This window comes from Panthera uncia, chromosome B4 (assembly GCF_023721935.1).
Source record: "Panthera uncia isolate 11264 chromosome B4, Puncia_PCG_1.0, whole genome shotgun sequence".
Lineage (NCBI taxonomy): Eukaryota > Metazoa > Chordata > Mammalia > Carnivora > Felidae > Panthera > Panthera uncia.
Genome location: NC_064809.1, coordinates 33,769,188 through 33,792,617, shown reverse-complemented (window position 1 = coordinate 33,792,617; position 23,430 = coordinate 33,769,188). Strand labels below are relative to the sequence as shown.

The 23,430-nt window shown below is 46.2% G+C and overlaps 1 protein-coding gene across 1 annotated transcript; it reads left to right on the top strand.

The window, feature by feature from the left end:
• Nucleotides 1-555: 555 nt before the first annotated feature.
• On the top strand, nt 556-22,994 carry SLC25A18 (solute carrier family 25 member 18). The gene is made up of 10 exons (XM_049626646.1): nt 556-653; nt 11,174-11,374; nt 12,681-12,830; nt 13,075-13,130; nt 14,271-14,361; nt 16,725-16,843; nt 19,934-20,099; nt 20,950-21,104; nt 21,691-21,766; nt 22,200-22,994. Exons 1-10 carry the CDS (start codon nt 556-558, stop codon nt 22,339-22,341), a joined length of 1,254 nt encoding a protein of 417 aa, XP_049482603.1. The 3' UTR covers nt 22,342-22,994.
• Nucleotides 22,995-23,430: the final 436 nt, after the last annotated feature.

Here is a 23,430-nt window from a genome sequence, read left to right as displayed (position 1 = left end):
AACTCAGCTGTACCACTTGTGAGTGCAGGGAATGTGCCAAATCAGCACTGCGGCCCTGCCCCAGCGGAGCACGTGGTGGACCACTGAAAATACAGAACCACTGAAATAGGCAATCACTTGTAGTTAGAAAAGTGTGTGAGTCTGACAGGCAGAGGCTTCTGACCCCAAAAGTCTGGCAGAAGCGTTTGCATTGCATTGATTTTCCCTTGTTTGTCCTCCTCCCTGACTTCCAGGTCTCTGAGTGGGTGGCCAGTCTCCCCTCACCCCCACCCCCACACTGCCTTGAACAAAGCTTTTTCCATCCTGAATTTTTGTCTCAGTCATTCCACAACCAAGTAAACAGCCACCTGCTTGCCATCTAGGGAGGTAGGACTGGGCTTGACTAGGCTGCATAGTGGCCTCTTTGGGGGTTCATTCAAACCCAATGTTTACAGGTGTGGGAGGTGGGAGAGAAGCTGGGGACCCAGAGTAGAGGATGGCTTAGTGACGACCTGCCCCAGGGGAAGGGGCTGTGTGGGCATGAAGAGGGAAGGCCACTAACGATACCAAAAGAGGATGGTAAACCAACCCTTCCTGCAGTTCCTGCAGTTCAGCAGTGATCTGGCCTATATCTTGGCATCCAGAAAAGACAGAAGGTTCCTTACTAAAAGCAGGTAAGTGTTTGTCTTGTCTGTATCAAGCTTAGAGTTGCTAGGGAAAGACCCGCTTCTAGCAAATAAACATCTGAGAAAGGTCAGAGCAGCCTGTGGGAAAGGGTCTCCATCCATTTGCTGCACAGAGTTGGAAGGAGGTGGGTAAGAGGAAGTGGCCAGTCCCTGACAATAGTCCCAGATGACGTCTAAGTCAGGAAGCAAGTTATTTCCTTGGCACTGCTCATGTAAGGGGCTCGTCTCTGAAGAACTCTGGCTTGCCCTGCTAATTAGAGTAGGTACAGAGAGGATGCCTCTCTTCCCTGAGTGCCTCCTCACAAGGTGTAGAGAGGAGAGACAACTGAAGAGCAGAACTGTCTGTCTCATGATGAGACTCTCTGCAAGGTTAAAGGCGGTAGCTACCTCATGGTTCACTGATTCCAACATCTTACTTGAATGCCTCTGCACCAGGCTCTGGGGGCACAACCCTAAGACTTTCGTCTCCCAGTAACATCATTTTGATTGGGGGTGGACAAACTGCTGTAATATGATGTGGTACACGCTATAACTGGATATTAAATGGGATCACAGAACAGGACTCCTAGCCAAGATTTGAGGGACTTACGGGAGGGGGCCTGGGTAGCTCAGTGGGTTAAGCATCTGACTCTTAATTTCGGCTCAGGTCGTGATCTCATGTTTGGCTGTGAGACAAGCCCCGTGTCAGACTCTGCATTGAGTGTGGAGCCTGGTTGGGCTTCTCTCTCAAAATAAATAAAACTTAAAAAAAAAACAAAGAGGGGCTCATGGGAGGAAGCCCAAAAAACTTTTTTTTTCTTTTTTGTTTTCCAAAAAACAAATTGTAATTCGTCAGGTACAGATGGGGCAAGAGTGTCCTACTCAACAGGACAGTATGTGCAAGGTTCAAATGCAAGAGACCGTGATATGTTCCCAAAAGTGAGAGTTCTCGATGGCTGGCAGGGAGAGTAGACTTGGTGATTTGGGAGGGTACAGTCAAGTAGGAAAGTAGGTTCCGGGTCTGGGCAAAGAGCTGGGAAACTGTCCTAAGAGTGGAGGGAAGTTAGCGCTGCACTTTAGGCAGGGAAGTGCTTAAATGGCAGGCTGGCAGTTGGGTCCAGACTTGCACTTCTGCTCACTTGGCCATGTTGTGGAGCTCAGATTTGAGGGGAGCAAGGGGGGGGACAGAGGGGGGAGACTGCCAGGTGCTCCAGACAGTGGACGACGCCCGTGTGATCAAGCAGTGGCTGGTGGGCCCACGAGAGACTTAGGACAGCTTTTTTCTACCCATGATGAAAGACCTGTTTATCCTAGTTTATTATGGAGCAATAATTTTGTAAAATACAATAAAAATCAATTGATAGAAAAATAGAAATTTTATTTAAAAAATTCTTTTAAGTTTTATTTACTTATTTTGAGAGAGAAGGCATGAGCAGGGGAGGGGCAGAGAGAGGGAGAGAGAGAACCCTAGCAGGCTCCACGCTGCCAGTGCAGAGCCCAATGTGGGGCTTGAACTCACAAATTGTGAAATTGTGATCTGAGCTGAAATCAAGAGCCAGACACAAACGACTGAGCCACCCGGCACCCCAAAAAATAAAATTTTTTTAAATGATAGAATATAAGCTCACATTTTTCTCAGTAAATTGTAAAACATGAAATTCCTCAAGATGCCATAAAAATTCCTAAGCATTTATTCTCAATTTCTGTAGTTGTCACAGATCAGCACTGAACCACATGCCCTGAGTAGCATAGACTTTAGGAGGAAGAATTGCCAGAACATGATGACTGATTAGTTGTGGAAACATAAGGGGGAAAGGATGAATCAAAGATGGCTCATGGACTTGGCCTGGATAATTGAATGGCTGGTGGTGCAGCTTCCAGAGCTAGGAAACCAGGAAGAGAAACAGCAGGTCTACAGGGGTGGATACAAGTAAAAAGAGGTATTACTATACTGTGTGAAGCCAGACTGCTAAGATGGGGATGGCCAGGAGCTGGTTAAGATAATGGTGAGGGGCTCAGGGCAGAAATCCTCAGCTGCAGGTACATCATGAGCAAGTAGACAATGATTGAAGCCCAGGAGAAGATGGGTTTTCAGGATGATTGTGTGGAGTGGAGTGGAGTGGAAGGAGTCAAGAATCTTGGCAGGACTTTATGGGTACCAGTGACTAAAGACACTGGTCATGGGGGCTTGGAAGCCACTGGGGAGAGCCAAGGAGTCACAGAAGTCAAGATAATAGAATGTTTTAATGTGGGAGGAATGAAAAGTGGTGGAATCAGGAGCTCAGAGAACCCTGGCCTGCTCTGGTCCCTGCAACTCACCACCTAGAATCATCCTTCTAAATAGATGTGTCTCTGGACAGTCTCGTTCAAAATATGATCCTGGGAAACCATGTAATAATTACTTTAGGGGTGCCTGGTTGACTCAGTCCATAGAGCATGCAATTCTTGATCTACAGGTCTTGAGTTCAAGCCCCACATTGGGTGTAGAGCTTACTTTAAAAAAAAAAAGAAAAAGAAAATTACTATACAGTTTTCTGTGCTTTCCAAATTTTCTAATTTTTTTCTAGTACTTTAAATACTTTAAGAAATAGAACAATTGTTCATATTAACAAAAGGGAACTGATCACCTCCTAAGCATCTGTTAACTAGCTATCTCCTAAAGAAATACACAGGATGGGTCACAGTTTCTTTTTAATTTATTTAAGTTTATTTGTTTTGAGAGAGAGAGAGAGAGAGAAGGGGAGGGGTAGAGACAGAGGGAGAAAGAATCCCAAGCCGGCACCCCACTATCAGCACAGGGCCCAACACGGGGCTCAATCCCATGAACTGTGAGACCATGACCTGAGCCGAAATCAAGAGCCAGTAACTCACCCAACTGAGCCACCCAGGCACCCCAAAATGGGTTACAGTTTTGATGTTAGGGGCAGAACCCCTGGACAAGACAGGGTAGGTAAGCCGACTGGGCCCTGCCATGCAGACTCCCTCCCAGGCCCTCCAAGGACCTGTCTGCTTCTGGCTCTTCGACCCGTACGTCCCTTAGCCAGCTTCTTGCTCGCAAAACAGTCAGCAGGAGAGTGGAGAAGGGGCAGATGATCCCTCTGAGTGCACACACACACACGCCGAGCAGAGATACTTCTGTAAATGGACACATAAGGGATCAAAAAATGCCTGGCTCTGCGCGCCAGCTGAGTGGTGTCCTGCCTGCCATACAAGGGGCACCTTGTCACTGACTTCCCACAGAGCTGGAGGAAACTGTTCCCAGAGCCTCAACTTCTCTCCCAGTGCCAGACCCTCCCTGTGGGCAGCCTCCTCTCCTGCCTTGCCTTTCACTCCTCAGCCCCTCAGGTTTCAGGCCTCCACCAGCTCCATGGTTCTTCAGCCCTGGACAGTCGCCAAGCCCAGACCCTTTCTTTAAAAAGTTCTCTCCCAAGGCGCCTGGGTGGCTCAGTCGGTTAAGTGGCCGACTTCGGTTCAGGTCATGATTTCACGGTCCGTGATTTCGAGCCCCGCATCGGGCTCTGTGCTGACAGCTCAGAGCCTGGAGCCTGTTTCAGATTCTGTGTCTCCCTCTCTCTGACCCTCCCCCGTTCACGCTCTGTCTCTCTCTGTCTCAAAAGTAAATAAACGTTAAAAAAAAAAATTAAAAAAAAAAAAGTTCTCTCCCAACTAACCCTTGTCCTCTGCACTCTCCACCACCCCCCTTTTCTCTCTACCTCATTGCTTTGCCATCATGCCACCTATCTGGCTTCTCGCATGAAATTTCCTTTTCTCAACCTGTTCTTTCTGAATTGTCCTCATACCACATTCAACAGTGTGCTTTCCCCCTTAAAAGTATTCAGTATTTTTTTACTGCCTGCAGGATCAAATTGGTGAAAAGTTAATTTAGGGGGCACAAACTATATTGGGCAAGCCCCAGGTTCTCCATGCCTGATCTAACCTACTTTTGTAGCCCTTTTCCACCGTTCTGGTGAGCCAGCCAGGGCGGTGAGCTGTGCCCTCAGCCCTTTGCTTGGCCCCCTTAGGTGCTCACACAGTGCTGTGTCCAGGCCACCTCCCCCTCCTCTTCTCCTTAGAAACTTTCCCTTATTTTTTTTAGTACATGTGCTGCTGAAGCAAGCACCTCCCTATGTTTTTTTTTTTTAAGTTTATTTATTTAGAGACAAAGAATGAAAATGGAGAAGGGGCAGAGAGAGAGGGAGAGAGAGAATCCCAAGCAGGCTCCATGCTATCAGCGCAGAGCCCAGTGTGGTACTCGGTCCCATGAACTGTGAGATCATGTCCTGAGCCAAGATCAGAGTCAGACGCTTAACTGACTGAGCCACCCTGGCGCCCTTCCCTTATTTTTTAAGACCACTTCTAGATCCTCCAAGCCAGGCTGGAATGGCCTTGGACATCTCTGAACACTTACAGTATTCACTATCTAAGCATCTCAATTGCAATAAAATGGAATTTGAGAGTTCTCTAAAAAGTTTGCTGGGGCGCCTGGGTGGCGCAGTCGGTTAAGCGTCCGACTTCAGCCAGGTCACGATCTCGCGGTCCGTGAGTTCGAGCCCCGCGTCAGGCTCTGGGCTGATGGCTCGGAGCCTGGAGCCTGTTTCAGATTCTGTGTCTCCCTCTCTCTCTGCCCCTCCCCCGTTCATGCTCTGTCTCTCTCTGTCCCAAAAATAAATAAAAAACGTTGAAAAAAAAATTAAAAAAAAAAAAAGTTTGCTTATTAGTTAAGAACTCTTTGGCTACGTGGGCACCTGGGTGGCTCAGTCGGTTAAGCACCTGACTTCAGCTCAGGTCATGATCTCATGGTTCATGAGTTTGAGTCCCACTTCAGGTGAGCTTGAGCCCCATTTCAGGCTCGGCCCTGACAGTGCAGAGCCTGCATGGGATTCTCTCTCTCCTTCTCTCTCTATCCCTTGCTCACTCATGCCCGGTCTCTCTCTCTCAAAAAAAAAAAAAAAAGAGAGAGAAAAGAAAAAAAAAAAAACAAAAAACTCTTTGGCTACCCAATTACAAAAACTAATTTTAATTTGCTTAAGACAATAAGTCATAACACCCCAAAACAACAGCAACAAGACAATAAGTCAATTCATGAAATATCCCTTTGGTACCTAAGGTCGAGAATGAAGTGGGTCACTGTATAGTCAGGGCTTCAAACCCCACCAGAACTCTCTGCTCTCTCTCTTGTTCTGCTTTATCCATCTCTCTTGCTACAAATGATCTCTCTGTTTCCCAAACCACATACCACATGACAGTAAACATGACTGCAGATCAGCCCCAAGTGTTATGTTACAAACAAAATCTGTAAAGAAGCTACACAATCTCTTCTTTAAGATGACTGTAGAGGTCAGGGTTCCTGGGTGGCTCAATTGGCTAAGTGTCCCAACTCCCTTTTTTTTTTTTTTTTTTAATGTTTATTTATTTTTGATAGAGATAGAGTGAGCTGGGGAGGGGCAGAGAGAGAGGGAGACAGAATCTGAAGCAGGCTCCAGGTCAGCACAGAGCCCGATGCAGGGCTCCAACTCACAAACTATGAGATCATGACCTGAGCTGAAGGCAGATGCTTAACCGACTGAGCCACACAGGTGCCCCAGGGTCCCAACTCTTGATTTCAGCTCAGGTCATGATCTCAAGGTTGTGGGATCGAGCCCCAAGCCCCACGTCAACCTCTGCATCAAGCCTACCTCTTGTCAAGCCCTGCAGGCATAGAGCCTGCTTAAGATTCTCTCTCTTTCCCCCTCTGCCCCACCCCCACTCATTTGTGCACACCTGAGTGCTCTCTCTGTAAAAATTAATTAAGGGGCACCTGGGTGGCTCAGTCCGTTAAGCATCCAACTTCAGCTCAGGTCATGATCTCGTGGTTAGTGAGTTCAAGCCCCATGTCAGGCTCTGTGCTGACAGCTCAGAGCCTGGAGCCTGCTTCAGATTCTGTGTCTCCCTCTCTCTCTCTCTGCCCCCCTGCCCACTCATGCTCTCTCTCTGTCTCTGTCTGTCTCTCTCTCTCAAAAATAAACATTTAAAAAAATTTTTTAAAAATACCTATAGGGGAAATTAAATGACCTATTAAGTCAGGGGCCCATCCTCAGGTAATCAACACTACCCAGGAGAATAGCGTCACATTTTAGGAACATGGTAGTCCCCACCAGGTGAATGGTAAGAGAGAATGGGGGTTCCTGGAAATGCAGTAATGAAGAGCTACAACAGTTGTATCACTGCATCCCACCCTTTGATGCCTGGGGACGTGCAGAGGCATACCATTTCCCATTCATTCACATTTTTTCCTTTTTTTAAAAAAATATTTTATTTTTTCATGTGATCTCTGCCCCCCAGTGTGGGGCTCAAACTTACAACCTCAAAATCAAGAGTCACATGTTCTATCGACTGAGCCAGCCAGGTGTCCCTAAATTCCCCCCTTCTAAATATGGATCAATAATCACGTGTCAAACTATAAATGCACTTATCTTCCCAATGTGAGATAACTCAATGTCATGACCAGATACTGCAGCCAGAGGTAATGACAGGGAGCCTCTGTTATCCAGATAAAGATTACTTTTTTTATATGTATATATCCTGTCTTTCTCCCCTTTGGTCCCAAAGAGTTCCAGATGTAGATACTCATAATTCTGTATCCCAGTGCTTAAATAATTAGTATTACTACCCCAGTACTCCCCAAACACTATTTTTCTAAATTCCATTTCGAAGAGAGAACAGGTGAAATATTATCTATTGGCCAATAGTCTAACACATAGAGCACACCTGCCTCAGTCAGAGGAGTCTACTACACTTGATCTTGGAGTTGTGAATTCGAGCCCCACGTTGGGTGTAGAGATTACTAAAAAAAAGGAAATTAAACAGGGTGCCTGGGTGGCTCAGTAGGTTAGGCATCTGCCTTTGGCTCAGGTCATGATCTAATGATTCATGGGTTTGAACCCAGCATCAGGCTCTGTGCTGTCCCAGCAGAGCCTACTTTGGATCCTCTGTCCCCTTCTTTCTCTGCCTCTCCCCCACTTGCGTGCGTGCACGTGCTCTCTCTGTCTCTCTTAAAAATGAATAAATAAAAACTTTTTTTTTTAATCCTAAAAAAAAAAAAGAAAAAGAAAAAATGTTTAAAAGGCTAAATATTTTAGTCAGTATCCATTTGTTTACTAAATTCTTTGGCAGTGTAGGGAGCAACTTGGTCAGGCAAATAAATGGCTGCCCCAAGGCTGGGCTTGCCGGAAGAATTTCCCTTGCCTGGGATCCTTCAGTTCCCATATATGGAGAGAACGGTGCCCAGGAGCACCCCCAGTGGGAGGGTGTGCTGTATCGCTCTGCTCTGGAAGTCTATTCCTGTCAGGGCTGGAACCAGCGGGGACCTTGTTTTTGTTCTCAGCTGCATCCCGGCTGCCTGAAACTGTGGCCACTGGCACAGTCAGCACTCCCCACGCGTTTCTAGGGTGACTAACACTTGGGCCAATGGATTACCTGAGGTATTGAGCAAGTACGAACTCTATTGCCAAGTTTGGGATTTGGGGAGTGATGACTCCTTTAAAACCTTCACTGGCTCACTGTCAGTTTCCTCTTTGTTGACTCCGTTTGCTAATGTGTTTACTGGAGCCAGCAATCTTGTGTGGCCCAGTCCTTGAATACTAAGTCTGTCCAAGAGAACTGCCTGGCCTGGGACTTACAGTGGCATGGCCCAGTCCCATGGGGTGGGGGTGCTCTGCAGTGCATGCCCACACTACACACCAACAGGCAAATGCACTTAGAGGTTGGAGACATTATCACATCTGCCTCGCGAAAGCACTATGGCCCTGGGATTCAGGTGTCCCTAATTTCTCTGGCTTCTCTTAAATACCCCTATTCCAAAAGCCAGTGAACCACAATTTATAAACTAATAGTTTTGTTCTAGAAAAAGCAGGGAATATGGCTGCAAGATTCTCAATTATTTGAATCGCTGCTTTCAGACTGACAGGGTTTTTTAAATGTCCCATTGTTTCTTATCTACTTTTAAGGTGCCGATCCAGGATTACAACACATCTTTCTCTCATAACAACTTTGTGAGTGTCTCAAAGAACAGCTGACACACTTTAATTTCCTGACATTTTGTGCCTGAGTGGCTCAGTTGCTTAAGCGTCTGACTTCGGCTCAGGTCATGATCTCGTGGTTCGTGAGTTCGAGCCCCTCATAGGGCTCTGTGCTGACAGCTCAGAGCCTGGAGCCTGCTTTGGATTCTGTGTCTCCTTCTCTCCCTGCCCTTCCCCCACCCACACTCTGTTTTTCTCTCTCAAAAATAAACATCAAAAAATTTTTTTCCTGGCATTTTCCCACAAGTTCCCTAAAGCTCTGGCTTTTGGAGGCACGTGGTTAGAGCCTCAAGAGTGACTGGGGGCACCACACAAGAACTGCCAGCCTCTCAGCCTGGAAAAGGGTTTCTTCACAGCCTGTTCCCTGCTTTCTCTGAGTCCATGCTTCAGGTTTATAATTTGCAAATCCTCACTCCCTCTCCTAGTTTAGGGGATAGAAGTCTCTTTTGGTTGGGAGTATCAGAAACACATTCTAGCAAGTTAAGCAATAATGACCTGATTGACAGGACTGTTGAGTGTCTCACAAAATCCAAGGACAGGAATGCAACTGGCATCCAGGAGTGAACTGGAAACTGGGATTTTAAACAACATTAGGACTATCTCCGTCTTTTGTTTCTCCTCCAGATATCTTTGCTTCACTTTTCTGTTTCTTTCTCTGCAGACCAGCTTCCTATTTCTCCAACAGATCCAAGTTTTACACGTTCTGGGTCCAAACACCATGTTCGAAATTTCCAGTTTCTCAGACAAAAACTTTGGTGTCTCCTTAACTAGTCCCTTTGTCTCTCACATCTGTTCTGTCAGGAAATCCTGTTGGCCTTGCATTCAACATACACCCATAATTAAACCACTTCTCACTCCCTCTCCACCCATATACCCTGAGCAAGCAGGCTTTTTACCTCTTGCCTAGATTCCTGCAATAATTTAATTGATCTTTCTGCTTTTATCTTGAGCCCTCTGTTGCCTATTCTCAACACAGCAGCCAAATAGTCCTGTCAAGAGCATGTCATTTCTCTGCTCAAAACTCTCCAGTTGTTTCTCTTTTCATTCAGAATAACAGCCAAAGAGCTTCCAAGGCCTTAAAAGGTCATGCTTCTGCCCGTTATCGCACATCCCTGTTCACGCTTCCTGGCCACCTCACTGTTCCTTCAACTCACCAGTCTCTGCTTACAGGGTCTTTGCACTTGCTCTGCCTTGAGTGTGCTTTCCCACAAACCCGCATGGCTTGCCCTCTCACCTCCTCTGAATCCTCAAGTCACCTCAATGAATCCTTTCTTGGTTAAGCCACCAAACACCCACCGCACTGACATTTTCCTATCTTCCTTCCCTTCTACATTTTTTTCTCCAGAGAATTTATCAGTATCTGGTTTAGGATTTACTTATTTCATTTTTTTAAGTTTATTTATTTATTTTGAGAGAGCACACACATGGGGGGAGGGGCAGAGAGAGAGAGAGAGAGAGAATCCCCAAGCAGACTCCATGCTGTCGGCTCGAACTCATGAACCATGAGATAATGGCCTGAGCCAAAGTTGGATGCTTAACTGACCAAGCCACCCAGGTGCCTGTTTTACTTATTTCATTTATTGCTTGTCTCCTCCTTTAAAATTTAAGCCCCTGACAACTAGGATTGTACTCTTTGGTTCAGTCTTATATCCCCAGACCTGGAACAGTCAGTGCCTGGCACTCAATAAATTTTTTCTGCATGGGTCAATATACACCAAGAGGACTGATCTCTCTGGTCTTCCCCAAAACAAAACACTTGGAGACAACAGAAAATTGCCAGCAGCCTCAGGGACCAATGAGGAGCATGGAAGAGGAGGGGGACCCTAACACAGCTTGAAGTGAGCCTGGAGAAAGACTCCTCAGAGCTCAAGCCAGCCTCCATGGGAGCACCCAGAGAACTCTTCCTGACACTGCCCCGCTGGGGTCAAACAGGACCTCCCCCGCCCAAAAAAAAGCTGCAATAATTACTATTATTGTAGCTTTGACTTTTTGACACCGTCCCTGACTTTTTGACACCTGCTTTCCATATGTATCCATTACACATAAGCCCCGAGACTTAAAGCAGCTTAGTCTTTCAACAGGATCCTAGGAAGTTCAGAAAACACATTTTAAGAGCCAAAAAATAACTTCAGAACATTTCTGTGTTTTATTGTGGTTCATGGGCCCGACAAGAGGCGTTCCTAGTCCATAGCAACTCTTAAAATCCCGGTTTTGTACCATCAGCTTCCCTCACCACCGCTTCCAGGCTCTTCTTCCAAATGTCCCAGAACTCCTCTCCTTGAGCCTAGTTTGGGCCCGTTGTCCTTCTCTCTCATTGCCTTTCTTCTGATCTCAATCCCCAAAGTCCAAAAAGTTTCATGAAGGAAAAGTAACGGAGCCAGTTGGCAGTATTGATCCATTAATAATGTTCTGTCCCAGTACATGTGAGGTTTCTCATACCATGAGATGAGTGCTGTTCTGATCATGTTATAGAGGAGGAAACGGGCCTGCGGAGGCTCATCAGGAGGGTGGCTCAGGCCAGTCTCCACTGACACCCGTGTTCTCTCCACTCTGCTGCGGTGGGCCACAGTCCAGGACACAGGCACCACATCTGCCTCGGCCAGCCATCTCCCTGAGGAGCCAGCAGCCTGTGTCCCAGGGACCCACCAGCAGAATGTCCAGCCAGGATTTGAGGTAAACTGGCTGAGACGGCCAACTCTCTGGGCTGGGTTTCTGTGGTAACATGTGGTAACAACACATCATTCAGCTTCTTTACCAGATTCCTGAGTCCTGGGGAGGAGCAAGTGAGACTCATTTCCCCCCAGTATACTATGTGTATATATACATACATACATATATATATATATATATGTATGTGTGTGTGTGTGTATATATATATATAGTGTCATTGTTTGAACTACATCTTCTCAGACTGCAGAATTTCAGTCACAATTCTATTTGTTTTCACAAAGTTGCTTGTTTGTGAAATCAGGGTTCAGATGTGAGAAAATCTATTATCTATTCCTACTACTTCCAGGTAATCTACCTCCAAATACTTTGCTCACAGTCGCCCTTGGCCTGAAAGATAATGAGATATTACTAGGTTCCAAGGAGACTGAGGAAGCTTTATTTTCTGTTTTCAGTCTTTCAGTTTCTATTTTCAGTCTTCCAAAATTTCTGGATAAGGGGGCTCACATTATGTAAAGTGTGACTTTTTTTTTTTTTTTTTTTTACTTTTGGCTAGAATCAGATAATCTCAATACTTTAACCCTGGTTATCTTACACTGACTAGAAGCAGGTTCTCTTATTATAAATAATAGCTATCATTTACCAAGTGCATTAACTTACTTAATCCTTACAAAATCCCTTGAGGCCAGTTTTACAGTGGGGGGGGGGGGGGGGGGGACAAAGGATCAGAGAAGTGAGGTAACTTGTTTAAGTAAACAGCATAGCCAGGATTCAAATTCCATTCTGAGTGACCTTAAGCCAAAATAAAATTGCAATCTGTTTGAAAACTTCCTTATGTGGCTCTAAAGGTGGGGATCAGCTGAAGAACAGGCCCTGGGTGGAAGCTGTGAGGGACTGCTCTGAGGTGAGCTGAGGACTTCCTGCCCTGGCAGGGCCCCAGGGGGCAGAGTTGGCACTCTGGACCTCCTTCCCAAAAGCCTTTGCAGCATCCTAGCTTGAGGAACATTTTCCTGGAGGGGTTAAGATGCCTGAGTCCTGGTGAGTGCAGAGCCCCTGGAGGGGGCCCTGGCCCCCAGCCCCTCACCTGTCTCTGGGGGAGGGAGCCCCAGGTTAGGTTGGCCAAGGAGGTGCTGCAGTCAGGGAAGCAGGCTGAGGAGAGGGGTCTCTGGTGTGGAGCTGAGGTGGGGCTGCTGTTCCCACCCTCTCTGCCCCCACCCCCACCCCCACCCCCCATCTAGTCCTGGCTTTGTGCAGCTTTCTGCAGCCAGCCTCCCTCAGAACTCCTGTGTCTCTCTGCCTCCCTCACTTATTCTTTGCCTCCCTCCTCCTCACGGACTAGTATTACAACAAAACTCATCAATGGAGGTGTGGCAGGGCTTGTTGGAGTAACTTGTGTGTTCCCCATCGACTTGGCCAAGACTCGGCTGCAGAATCAACATGGAAAAGATATCTACAAAGGAATGTAAGTATTGGTGAGGGGAATGGGGTGAGCAGGGAGAGGGGGACTCCCAAGGGAGGAATATGGGGCCTCATTCTTTCCCATCTCTTTATTTAGAGAGTCATGCATTGTGGGGGTGGAGTGGGGTCAGGGGAGGTGGTCAACTGGGGTGTGACCAGCAGGATTAGGACACAGGAGTAGGGGAAGCAGGGCTGATGGAGCAGCGTCTTGCTCACCACTGACTTCATTTTCTGGCCTCTGCTTCTAGGATAGACTGCCTGGTGAAAACTGCCAGGGCGGAAGGCTTCTTGGGCATGTACCGAGGTGGGTTTATCATGCATCCCTGGGGGAAGGCTGGCTTGGGTAAAGTGAGAACAGAGGGTGCAGTACAGGGCACCAGACTTTGTGGGTTTATAGAACATTGGGACTTGGTGTTTCTTCTGCCCAGGGAGCTCCTGGGGCAGGGCCTGGGCTACCACGTGATCCTAAGCCACATTTGTTTTTCACAAACCCCCCACCCCTCGTTCCTTGGTGGAGACAGAGGCAGTTATGGTGAGGTTTTAGGGAGCACCAGTGAGCACACTGGAGCAACCCAGGAGCCCTAGTTTTCATCATGGCACCACTACTGTCTCACTGGGTGATGCTGGCCCCCACATTTCTCTTCCCCCCACTTCTCATTTAGGGCTGAAGGGGGAGAGGCTGACAGGGAAGAGAATGGAAAGGGTTTTGAGCTCCTGAAAGGGAGTTACTGGATGGCTCTTCCCTGACACAAGCCAGTGCTGTCCCTGTCCCTTGCATTGTCCCCGCACAGCCATGATTACAGATTAGAAAGTGGATACAAAACTGGCGTTGAGAAGGAGCTGATGTAGAACCCCTGAGAAATAAAGTAAAAACCTCTGTGACTCAAAGAGCTGCCAGTGGGACTGGGCTAGTAAAGCACAGAGTAATGGAAACCGATCCCTGTCCCCCAGGACCTTCTTATTGGGGCTTGATTTGGGGAACTGTTCACTTATCATCAGAGATGGGCAGCACTAGCAAAGACAAACATACCTTCCTTATAACTGCACCAATAAGCCCATAAAGAAAACACATACGTGAAAAAGGGAAATGTGGAGGGAGGGGAGTCAAAGTAGGGAGATGAAAAAAAAAAAAATCATGTTTCTATAAAATAGGCAGAGGAGCCCTCCTCAACACTCCTTCCTCCCAAGACCCCAGTTACTCCCAGAAACCTACCTGGCTAGGTCTGAGAGGAGGTTGTTTATATGAGTGGAAGACTCAGAGAATTGTTCCTTTTTAAAATAGTTTTTATTTAAATGTTTACGTAAACTCTACACCCAACGTGGGGCTTGAATTTGAACAATCCTGAGATCAAGAGTCACATGCTCTACCAACTGAGCCAGCCAGGTGCTCCAAGAATTGTTACTTTCCAGACGGCCTTAGCTCATCCTGGTTTTTTACTTGCAGGGGCTGCAGTGAACCTAACCTTGGTCACCCCAGAGAAGGCCATCAAGCTGGCAGCCAATGACTTCTTCCGGCAGCTGCTAATGGAGGATGGGTATGGCCAGGCCAGGGGGCTGTGGGATGGAAGTCCTTCACCCTATGTCTGTAGTTTGGGGGAAGGTGACAGGGAGAGGAATGTGCTGGTTTACCTGCCTTCATGTATCTAAACATGTGCACACAAATGGCTGAAGGTTGGCTGCAGATGTTCGGGCAAGTGCAAACTCAAGGAGAAAATGAACTGTTGTAATTTGAAAGTTCTAGATGATAGGTGATAGATGATAGACCATTATAGAATACACATATACACATATATTCATCAACTAGCTGATGAACATCTTTTTGGTTTTATTGAGCCATAATTGCAGTACCACACTGTATAAGTTTATACAGTGTGTAATGTTTGTGCCGTATAATGACCTGAGGTAGATATACTGTGAAATGCTTACAATGAGTTTAGTTAACATCCATGACTTCATATAGTTACCAAAAAAAGTTTTTTTCCTCCCAGTGAGAACATTTAGGATCTGTTCTCTTAGCAACTTTCAAATGTACCATAGAGCAGTGTTGACCATAGTCATCATGCTGTCATTACTTATTATAACTGGAAGTTTGTGCCTACAGACCACCTTCACCTAATTCCTGTCCCCCACCTCCCACCCCCAGCCTCTGATAACCATAAACCTGATCCCTTTTTCAATGAGTTTGGATTTTTTTAGATTCCTCATGTAAACAAGACCATTGAGTTATTCGTTTTACTCTTGTCTGCCATATTTCACTTAGCATAGTGCCCTCAAAGTCCATGTTTAGATGGCAGGATTTCCTTGTTTTATGGCTGAGTAGCATTGTATTGTGTTATATATATATATATATATATATATATATATATACACACACACACACACACATTTTCTGTATCTACTTATCTGTCCATGAACACGTGGGTTGTTTCCATATCTTGGCTGTTGTGAACATGGGGGTGCAGATATCTTGTTGACATAGTGTTTTGTCTCCTTCGGATATATACACAGAAATGGAATTACTGGATCATGTGGTAGTTCTGTTTTTAACTTTTGAGGAACCTCCATACTGTTTCCCATACTGACTGCACCAATTTACATTCCCACCAGTAGTGCACAGGGTTCCCTTTTCACCACATCCATGCCAGCATTTACCATCTGTCTCTTTGATGATAAACATTCTAACAGGTGTGCAGTGATAGATATCTCATTGTGGTTTTGATGTGCATTTCCCTGATGGCTAATGATGTTGAGCACCTTTTCATGTACCTGTTGTTCATTTATCTTCTTTGGAGGGGAGCCTGGGTGGCTCAGTCAGTTAAGCGTCCAACTTCAGCTCAGGTCATGATCTCACAGTTCATGAGTTCGAGCCCCATGTCAGGCTCTGTGCTGACAGCTCAGAGCCTGAAGCCTGCTTCAGATTCTGTTTCCCCCTCTCTCTCTCTTTCTGTCTCCCTCTCTTCCTTTCTCTCTCTCAAAAATAAAAAGTTAAAAAAATAATATATTCTTTGGAAAATATCTTTTCAGGTCCTTTGCCTAGTTTTAATTGGATTATTTGTTGTTCTTTGCTATTCAGTTGTATGATTGCTTTGTATATTTGTATATTAAGCCCTTGTCGGATATATGATTTATATTATTTACAAATATTTATTTCCATTCCATAAGTTGCCTTTTCGTGTTGTTGACGTTCCCTTTGCTGTTTGAAGTAGCCACACTTTTTTTTTTCTCCTGTTGCTTCTGCTTTAGGTGACCCATATCAAGGGGCTTTGCCTCTGTGTTTTCTTCTAGGAGTTTTATGATTTCAGGTCTTACATTTAAGTCTTTAATACATTTTGAATTAATTTTCATAAGTGGTGTAAGATAGGGGTTTAAGTGTCATTCTTTTACATGTGAATATCTGATTTTTCCCAGCACAATTTATCGAGGAGACTGTCATTTCGCCACTGAGAATTCTTGTCTCCCTTGTCAGATATTGGTTAACTGTATATTCGGGGGTATATTTCTGGGCTTTCAATTCTGTTCCATTGATCTCTGTGTCTGTTTTTATGCTGACAAATTTTTGAAAATCAACCCCAAACACTTTCTAATACTCTCTGTGCCTCCCATTGCCCTAGTGATATTGCTGAAGGGATCAGGGACAATCAAATCCCTGCAATGGGTAGTTTCATTTTACTAGTTTCAACTTCTATGCAGGTGCTACCTCCCTGGCAGCCTGATTTAAAGGTAGTTTCATGTTTTAAAGAGGCTTAGTTTGAGGGCCAGGTGATTATTCACCCAGCTGATCTGAACACAGCTAAATACCATGCATGGAAAGCCCCAACTACCAAGGGAAGGCAGATGGGGCCAGGGTGGGTGGCAGGGCTAGCCTGACGCTGAAAGAGCCTGACTCATGGTCCCACAGGATGCAGCGGAACCTGAAGATGGAGATGCTAGCTGGATGTGGAGCTGGAATGTGCCAAGTGGTGGTCACTTGTCCCATGGAAATGCTCAAGATTCAGCTGCAGGATGCTGGCCGCTTGGGTGAGGTCTCTCCCAACTCCACATGAGATTAATAAAGGGCTGTGATCAGAATAGATTCCCCCACATTCTACACTCATTTGCTAGACTGTGTTATTGAATCAGCTTTCTGGGTCAGAAGTCTTTTTTTTATTTATTTTGAGAGAGAAGGGGAGAGTGAGCACGAGTGGGTGAGGGTCAGAGAGAGAGGGAGAGAGAGAGAATCCAAATCAGGGTCCACACTCTCAGCACAGAGCCCAGCCTAGGACTCAGACTCACAAACCATGAGATCATGACCTGAGCTGATAATCAGAGTCGGATGCTTGACCGACTGAGCGACCCTGGAGCCTCTTTTTTTTTTTTTTTTAAGATTTATTTATTTATTTAAGCTTATTTATTTATTTGGGGGGAGAGGGCCAGAGAGAGAAAAAGAGAATCCCAAGCAAGCTCTGCACTGTCAGCTCAGAGCCCAACATGCGGCTCGAACTCACAAACTGTGAGATCATGACCTGAGCCAGTATCAGGAGTCATTTAACAGACTGAGCCACCCAAGCGCCTCGAGATTTTTTGTGTTTTTAAGTCATCTTTATACCCATTGCAGGGCTCAAACTTACAACCCCAAGATCAAGAGTCACATGTTCTACTGATGAGCCAGCCAGGCACCCTTAGAAGTCTTATGTTAACCATCTTAACAGTTTGGTCAGATGGTCTTAATAGTAACCATCTATTCTAGATTTCAACACTTCCAGTTCAGAAAAAATAGCAGAAACAAGAAACTTGACTCAGAGGGACAGAAAATTCCCTCATACCTCTATCATATCACCATGACATTTAGGCTTGATTTTCTAAAGATTTTAAGAAGTGTCAACATCCTGATCACAAATATTTCTCTCAATAGACATTCTATTATGCTACAGAAGCTGGCTGTTAGTGGGAAGGCATAACAAGGGACAAGAGAACCATTCCTATTGTTTTTGTTTTCTCTGGAAGAGAATTTTCCTAAATCCTGATCCTTTCAAAAATTTAGAGTGGTGTAGGTACCAAGGCATACATTAAGAACAAGTATTAGCTATCTGGTAGAAGGGAGGCCAGCCCCAGGGGTGGGGCAGAGGGCTTCTCCTCAGAGGGAAACCACAATGCCTGAATTAAATGAGTCAATGTGTGACGTGCCTAACATGGCACCTGGGAAGGTCGTCAATGAACGTGGGTGTCCTTCCCCTCCTCAAACCAAGTATGCATGTGTGTGCTAGAATCAACTGGCTTTCTGGGTTGGTTCACACTAGCCTGAAGCACATAACACTGCAAAAAAAATAAAGTTTGGGCACTGGAAAGAGTGTTTTGATCTACAAAGAGTAAAAGCTCTGGAAGATTTTGTTTTTTAACTCAGATGAGAGTTTTCAGTATTCCTAAAACGCATAAAAAGTGAAAGGCTATGAATGAATGGATGAATTATGTACCTATCTAAAGCAGACAGCGGGGAAAATAATGTCCATTGATTAATTACCTTTTCTTTTAATAAATTTATTTTTGAGAGAGAGAGAGAAAGAGAGAATCCCAAGCAGGCTCCATACTGTCAGCACGGAGCCCAAGGTGGGGCCTGAACCTACAAACTGTGAGATCATGACCTGGGTGGAAACCAAGAATCAGATGCCTGATGGAGCCACCCAGGTGCCTCTGATTAACTACCCTCTTAAAGCTAATTGTTTGAGGCCTGCACCTAGATTGCTACCACAAGAAAATGTGTGGTAACTAGCTTTCTTAATATGAAATGTTGCCCTGCTAGGTATCAAACAAAATTGGGATATGAAATAACTTCTTTTTAGCAAGGACCTAAAATCTAGACAAAGCTTCTCGGTGAGAAGAAAACAAATACACAATTTCAGTGTGTTGAACCCTGTGGTCATTAAGGAGACTCACCCACATATGAAATGCTTGTACTTGAAATGCTCGGGAGAAAAAAAATTCCATTCTATTTATTAGATGTTTAACTCATCAAATTGCAGGCTCCGAATTATTCAACTAAAATGAAGAATCAAATTCTGTCAAATGGTGAAGGGTTTAAAGACCACGTTCACTTAATCTTGGAATACTGGATCAAGGAGGCACCTCTGGAAGTCTGAAGGAGAAAGCGTTTGGACAAAAAGAATTTGCTGCTTTACACATTAGGCAGAAGGCATATGGGACTCCAATGTCCCAAAGTGCCAATAGGATCTCTGTAAATAGCTCAGAGATGGTTTAGAAATGGCAGCCAGACCAAAAGCAAGTTTTAACAGGAGGATAAGGACCTGGCAGGTAGGGGCAGATGCTGCTATAGCTTCCTATGAAGGGAGCCCGGCAGGCTGTGGCTGTGCTCTTACGAAGCACCTTGTACAGTAGGGACAACAAATTAGATAATAACCATCTTAGGAAGATTTCCTTGGAGCCAAAAACTAATGTTCTAAAATTAGGACAGGGGCGCCTGGGTGGCTCAGTTGGTTGAGCATTGGACTCTTGGTGTCAACTCAGGTCATGATCTCGAAGTTTGGGGGATGGAGCCCCACATCAGGTTCTGTACTGACAGTGTGGAGCCTGCTTGAGATTCACTCTTCCTTTCTCTTTCCCTCTGCCCTTCCCCGCTCGCATGCTCTCTCTCTCTCAAAATAAACATTTTTTTTTTTTTTTTTTTTTTTAATTAGGACAATCCAGGGCTCCTGGCTGGCAAAGTTGGTGGAGTGTGTAACTCTTGATCTCGGGGTTGTGATTTCAAGCCCCACGTTAGGTATAGAAATACTTAAAAATCTTTGGGGTGCCTGGGTGGCTCAGGCAGTTGAGTGGCAGACTCTTGATTTCAGCTCAGGCCATCATCCCAGGGTGGTGGGATCGAGCCCTGCATCGGACTCCACGCTGAGTGTGGAGCCTGCTTGAGATTCTTTGTCTCTGCCCTTCTCACTCTCTTTCAAATTAAAAAACAACAAAACTTAAATAAAAATTAGGACAAGCCTCAGAATTCTATAAGGATGTCAGCCTTGCCCCCAAGGTGTCCCAGGGGTAGGAAGTGGGGGGTACACTCCTGTGAGTGTTTTGCAATACCTGCTGGGGCCTGGCTTGTGACAGTGTCTGTCCTCTCCCTTTCAGCAGTTCATCATCAGGGCTCGGCCTCAGCGCCTTCCTCCTCCAGGTCCTACACTACCCGCTCGGCTCCCACCCACAAGCGCCCGTCTGCCACCCTTATTGCCTGGGAACTACTTCGCACCCGGGGCCTGTCTGGTCTCTATAAGGGTCTGGGCGCCACTCTCCTCAGGTGAGACTTTCTTCCTGAGCTTGGGACACAGAAGGGTCCCAGTGAACAGGAAGAGGGGCCAGAGGGCCAGAGGCACTGCTGCTCCAATCTGTCTCTGCATTCTTCCTAGAACATTTAAACCCCAGAAAGCAAACTATCCTGATGCTTCCTATTTTGTCCAGAGTTGGGCAGAATTGCAGAGGATGGGTATAACCTGGAAGACTAGTTTGAGGCCCTTGCTCCAGTAACCAGGCCCACATGAGTATTGGGTGTTCTGTGGTCCAAAGGCACCTAAGAATGCCCTGTGTACAAAGGACTTTGGGTCATTTATAAGCAAATGAGTGCACAGATCCCTCATTTTACTTTGCTACTTGGCCAAAATCCTTAAAGTTGGTCTGAAGTGCCCCAGGCCAGGGGATAGTTTCCTTGCATCAGATCTCATTAGGAGATCTATTGCCTAATAGATAAATGAACTTCACCCTCCTGCCTACCCCATCCCCTCAACACTTAGCTTGGATAGCCCTTCACCAGACACTTGCTCAACTCATTAACTCTAACATAGCCTGTCACCCTTTCTCATTGAACGCACTGCCAGTCTCTGCACCCGCTGCTGGCTCCTCACAGAATGGCTGCGGGTGCTGGTAGGGCAGAGTAATGAGCTGGGGGCGGGGAGACAAACCCATCGTCTCCCTTCCATCGTCTCCCTTACACCCTGCATTATCACAGGGTGCCAGAGAGGGAACAGGTAACTGTGGGCTTGTCTTTGACCATCTGCTGGGCTCTACAGCTCATGGAAAGGTGTACTGCATGACCTTGGGTGGGAGCCCCGGAAGCAGCAGGTAGCTCAGTGTTTCCTCTTGCTCTCCTGCAGAGACATTCCCTTCTCCATCATCTACTTCCCACTGTTTGCCAACCTTAACAACCTTGGGTTCAACGAGCGTACCGGGAAGGCCTCCTTTGCTCATTCCTTTATGTCAGGCTGTGTTGCGGGTTCCATAGCTGCTGTCACAGTAACACCTCTGGACGGTAAGTGCATCAGAGATGAGGGTCTTCAAGGGTTGCTTTACAAGTTAGATAGCGTATAGTTGTCTATAGGATAAATAGGAATCTTCCACTTTCAGGACAGAAATGAAACAGTTCTAACCTGAAACCCCTCTTGGGTCACAACCTGTGGTCACTGGCAGAAACTCACCAAGAGTCTTCCCAGATAAAGTGGCAACAGTGAGACCTTTGCTCTATTTCTTATCACCGACAAATCCCTTCACCTCCTAGGTGCTGATTTCATTAGTTTTTTGTTCCTCGAGGTGGGGGCAGTTAAAATCTAAAAGGCTAAAGGCAGGAGTTAAGCAGTATGGGAAGAACGGGCTTCTCCTATCCTCAGGGCTAAACTCGGCTGCTCCAACAGGCAAGTGGACCCTCACACTTTTTCTACAGAAACTATGTCATTTCTAATTCCTACAGGAAGATCTTCTAGTCCAGATCACACAATGGCAGAGCTGGCCTCAGGATTCCGTTTTCTCTACACTGGCTCTGCTAGGAAACCACTTCGTGTGGAGGATAGGATGCCAAAAGCAAGACGTTCATTACTTATTTTAACTTTTGCTTGATTTAGTTTTGAAAACTCGAATCCAAACCCTCAAAAAAGGCCTGGGTGAGGACAGCTACAGTGGGATCACCGACTGCGCCAGGTGAGAGCCCTGTCGCCCCTCACAGGCCCTCACAGGCTGCGTCCATGTCTACCTACACCCCACCTAGGGCAACAGTTTATCACCGCACTACGCTGAGCTCTGGATTTCTTTGAGATCTGCTCCTTCCCCTCACCTCTCAACAGAAACAGGATGTAGAGGGAGCTTTTTTCTCCTTGCATCCCTGCAGCATCTTTCTCCCAGAAAGACAGATTGAACCACTTTCCCAGGGCTCAGCCAGGCTGCTTAGTAACCAGACTGCACACACATGATGGGTGGGGCAAGGCTCCCACAGGCCCGGGAGGTGCTATTGCTGTGAAAAATGACATCTACCTTCCGTGGAGAGATGTGCACATGTTGGAGGAGAGCGGATCACTTCACACCGTCTGCAGTGCGCTCCTGTCAATCAGCTCACAGGGCTCTTCTCTCTCCGCAGGAAAATCTGGATTCAGGAGGGACCATCCGCCCTCATGAAGGGAGCAGGCTGCCGGGCCCTGGTCATAGCCCCTCTCTTTGGGATTGCCCAAGGGGTCTACTTCATTGGTATTGGAGAGCGGATCTTAAAGTGTTTCGAGTAGAGAGTTGGAGCTCAAGTCCCTTTACTTGCTGCCAGCTCTCTAGCATATTCTACTTAGATTAGAGAGGGATGAGCGAGACACCCCCCATGTCATACTCTGTCCTCTAACCTGTAGTGCTACCTCACTCTCAGAAGACACACTCTTATCCCAATAAGCAAGCTGGGTATGGTCCCGTTCTCCCTTCGTGATATCCGCATCTGTTTTTTGGTGGGGTTATAGCTACCAGGGAGCTTCAGAAGCCCTTAACCACCTACTTTTCAACAGCAAACATAGTATGTGCTTGGGGTGTATTAACTGCGGGACCCTAACACATAGTAAGATAGAGGGGTTGTTTCTCCATTTTACATTTCTACTTCACACTCAAACTCCATACACTTGAGTCAGTTTGAAGATTTAGTGTTATTTCTGAGTTAAATAACTTATGGTTAGTTCTAGCACTGATTTGGGGGAAAAGGAGGATCAGAAGTTCAAGGGGACCATGAAAGCCCTCAAAGTCAGCACCTCGTTCAAAACCAAGCAGCTGAGAGATTAGGCCGATGAGCGGCCTGGGCTGTCAGGGCGGCTGTCCTGCACCACACAGACTCTCACAGAACAATGTCCATGGAACCTGGTTTTAAATAAAACTGATTAAACTCTCGTCTTGTAATTAGTGGGAGCAGTAGACCCGCTGCAATGGATTGTTTTCCCTCCACCTTTCCTCATCCATCCCAGAACCAAAATGCATGAAAATGAGCTCTGAGGCAGGTCTTTAGCACGTACCCTTCAAATCACCACTCATGAGGTCAGAGGACAGCCATGGGGATACTTTATCTTTCAGTTACACTGGGTTTGAAGTCTTGACCCCATCATTTCCTAACCGTATCACCTTGAGGAATGGGATCCACTGTGACAGTTCCCACGCACCAGTGCCTTCGCCGGAGGGCTGTCAGAGAAATGCTATCAGCATGCAGGCTCAAGTCTTAGGTAAAAAATGCCTGTCCCGAAAATTGGTATTTACATTAGTCCCCATCTAATCTCACTTATGTTAATGAAAAAACGGCCAGCCTCAGTAGCCTCATTCTCTCTAGAGAAGCCCACATTGGAGTCTGG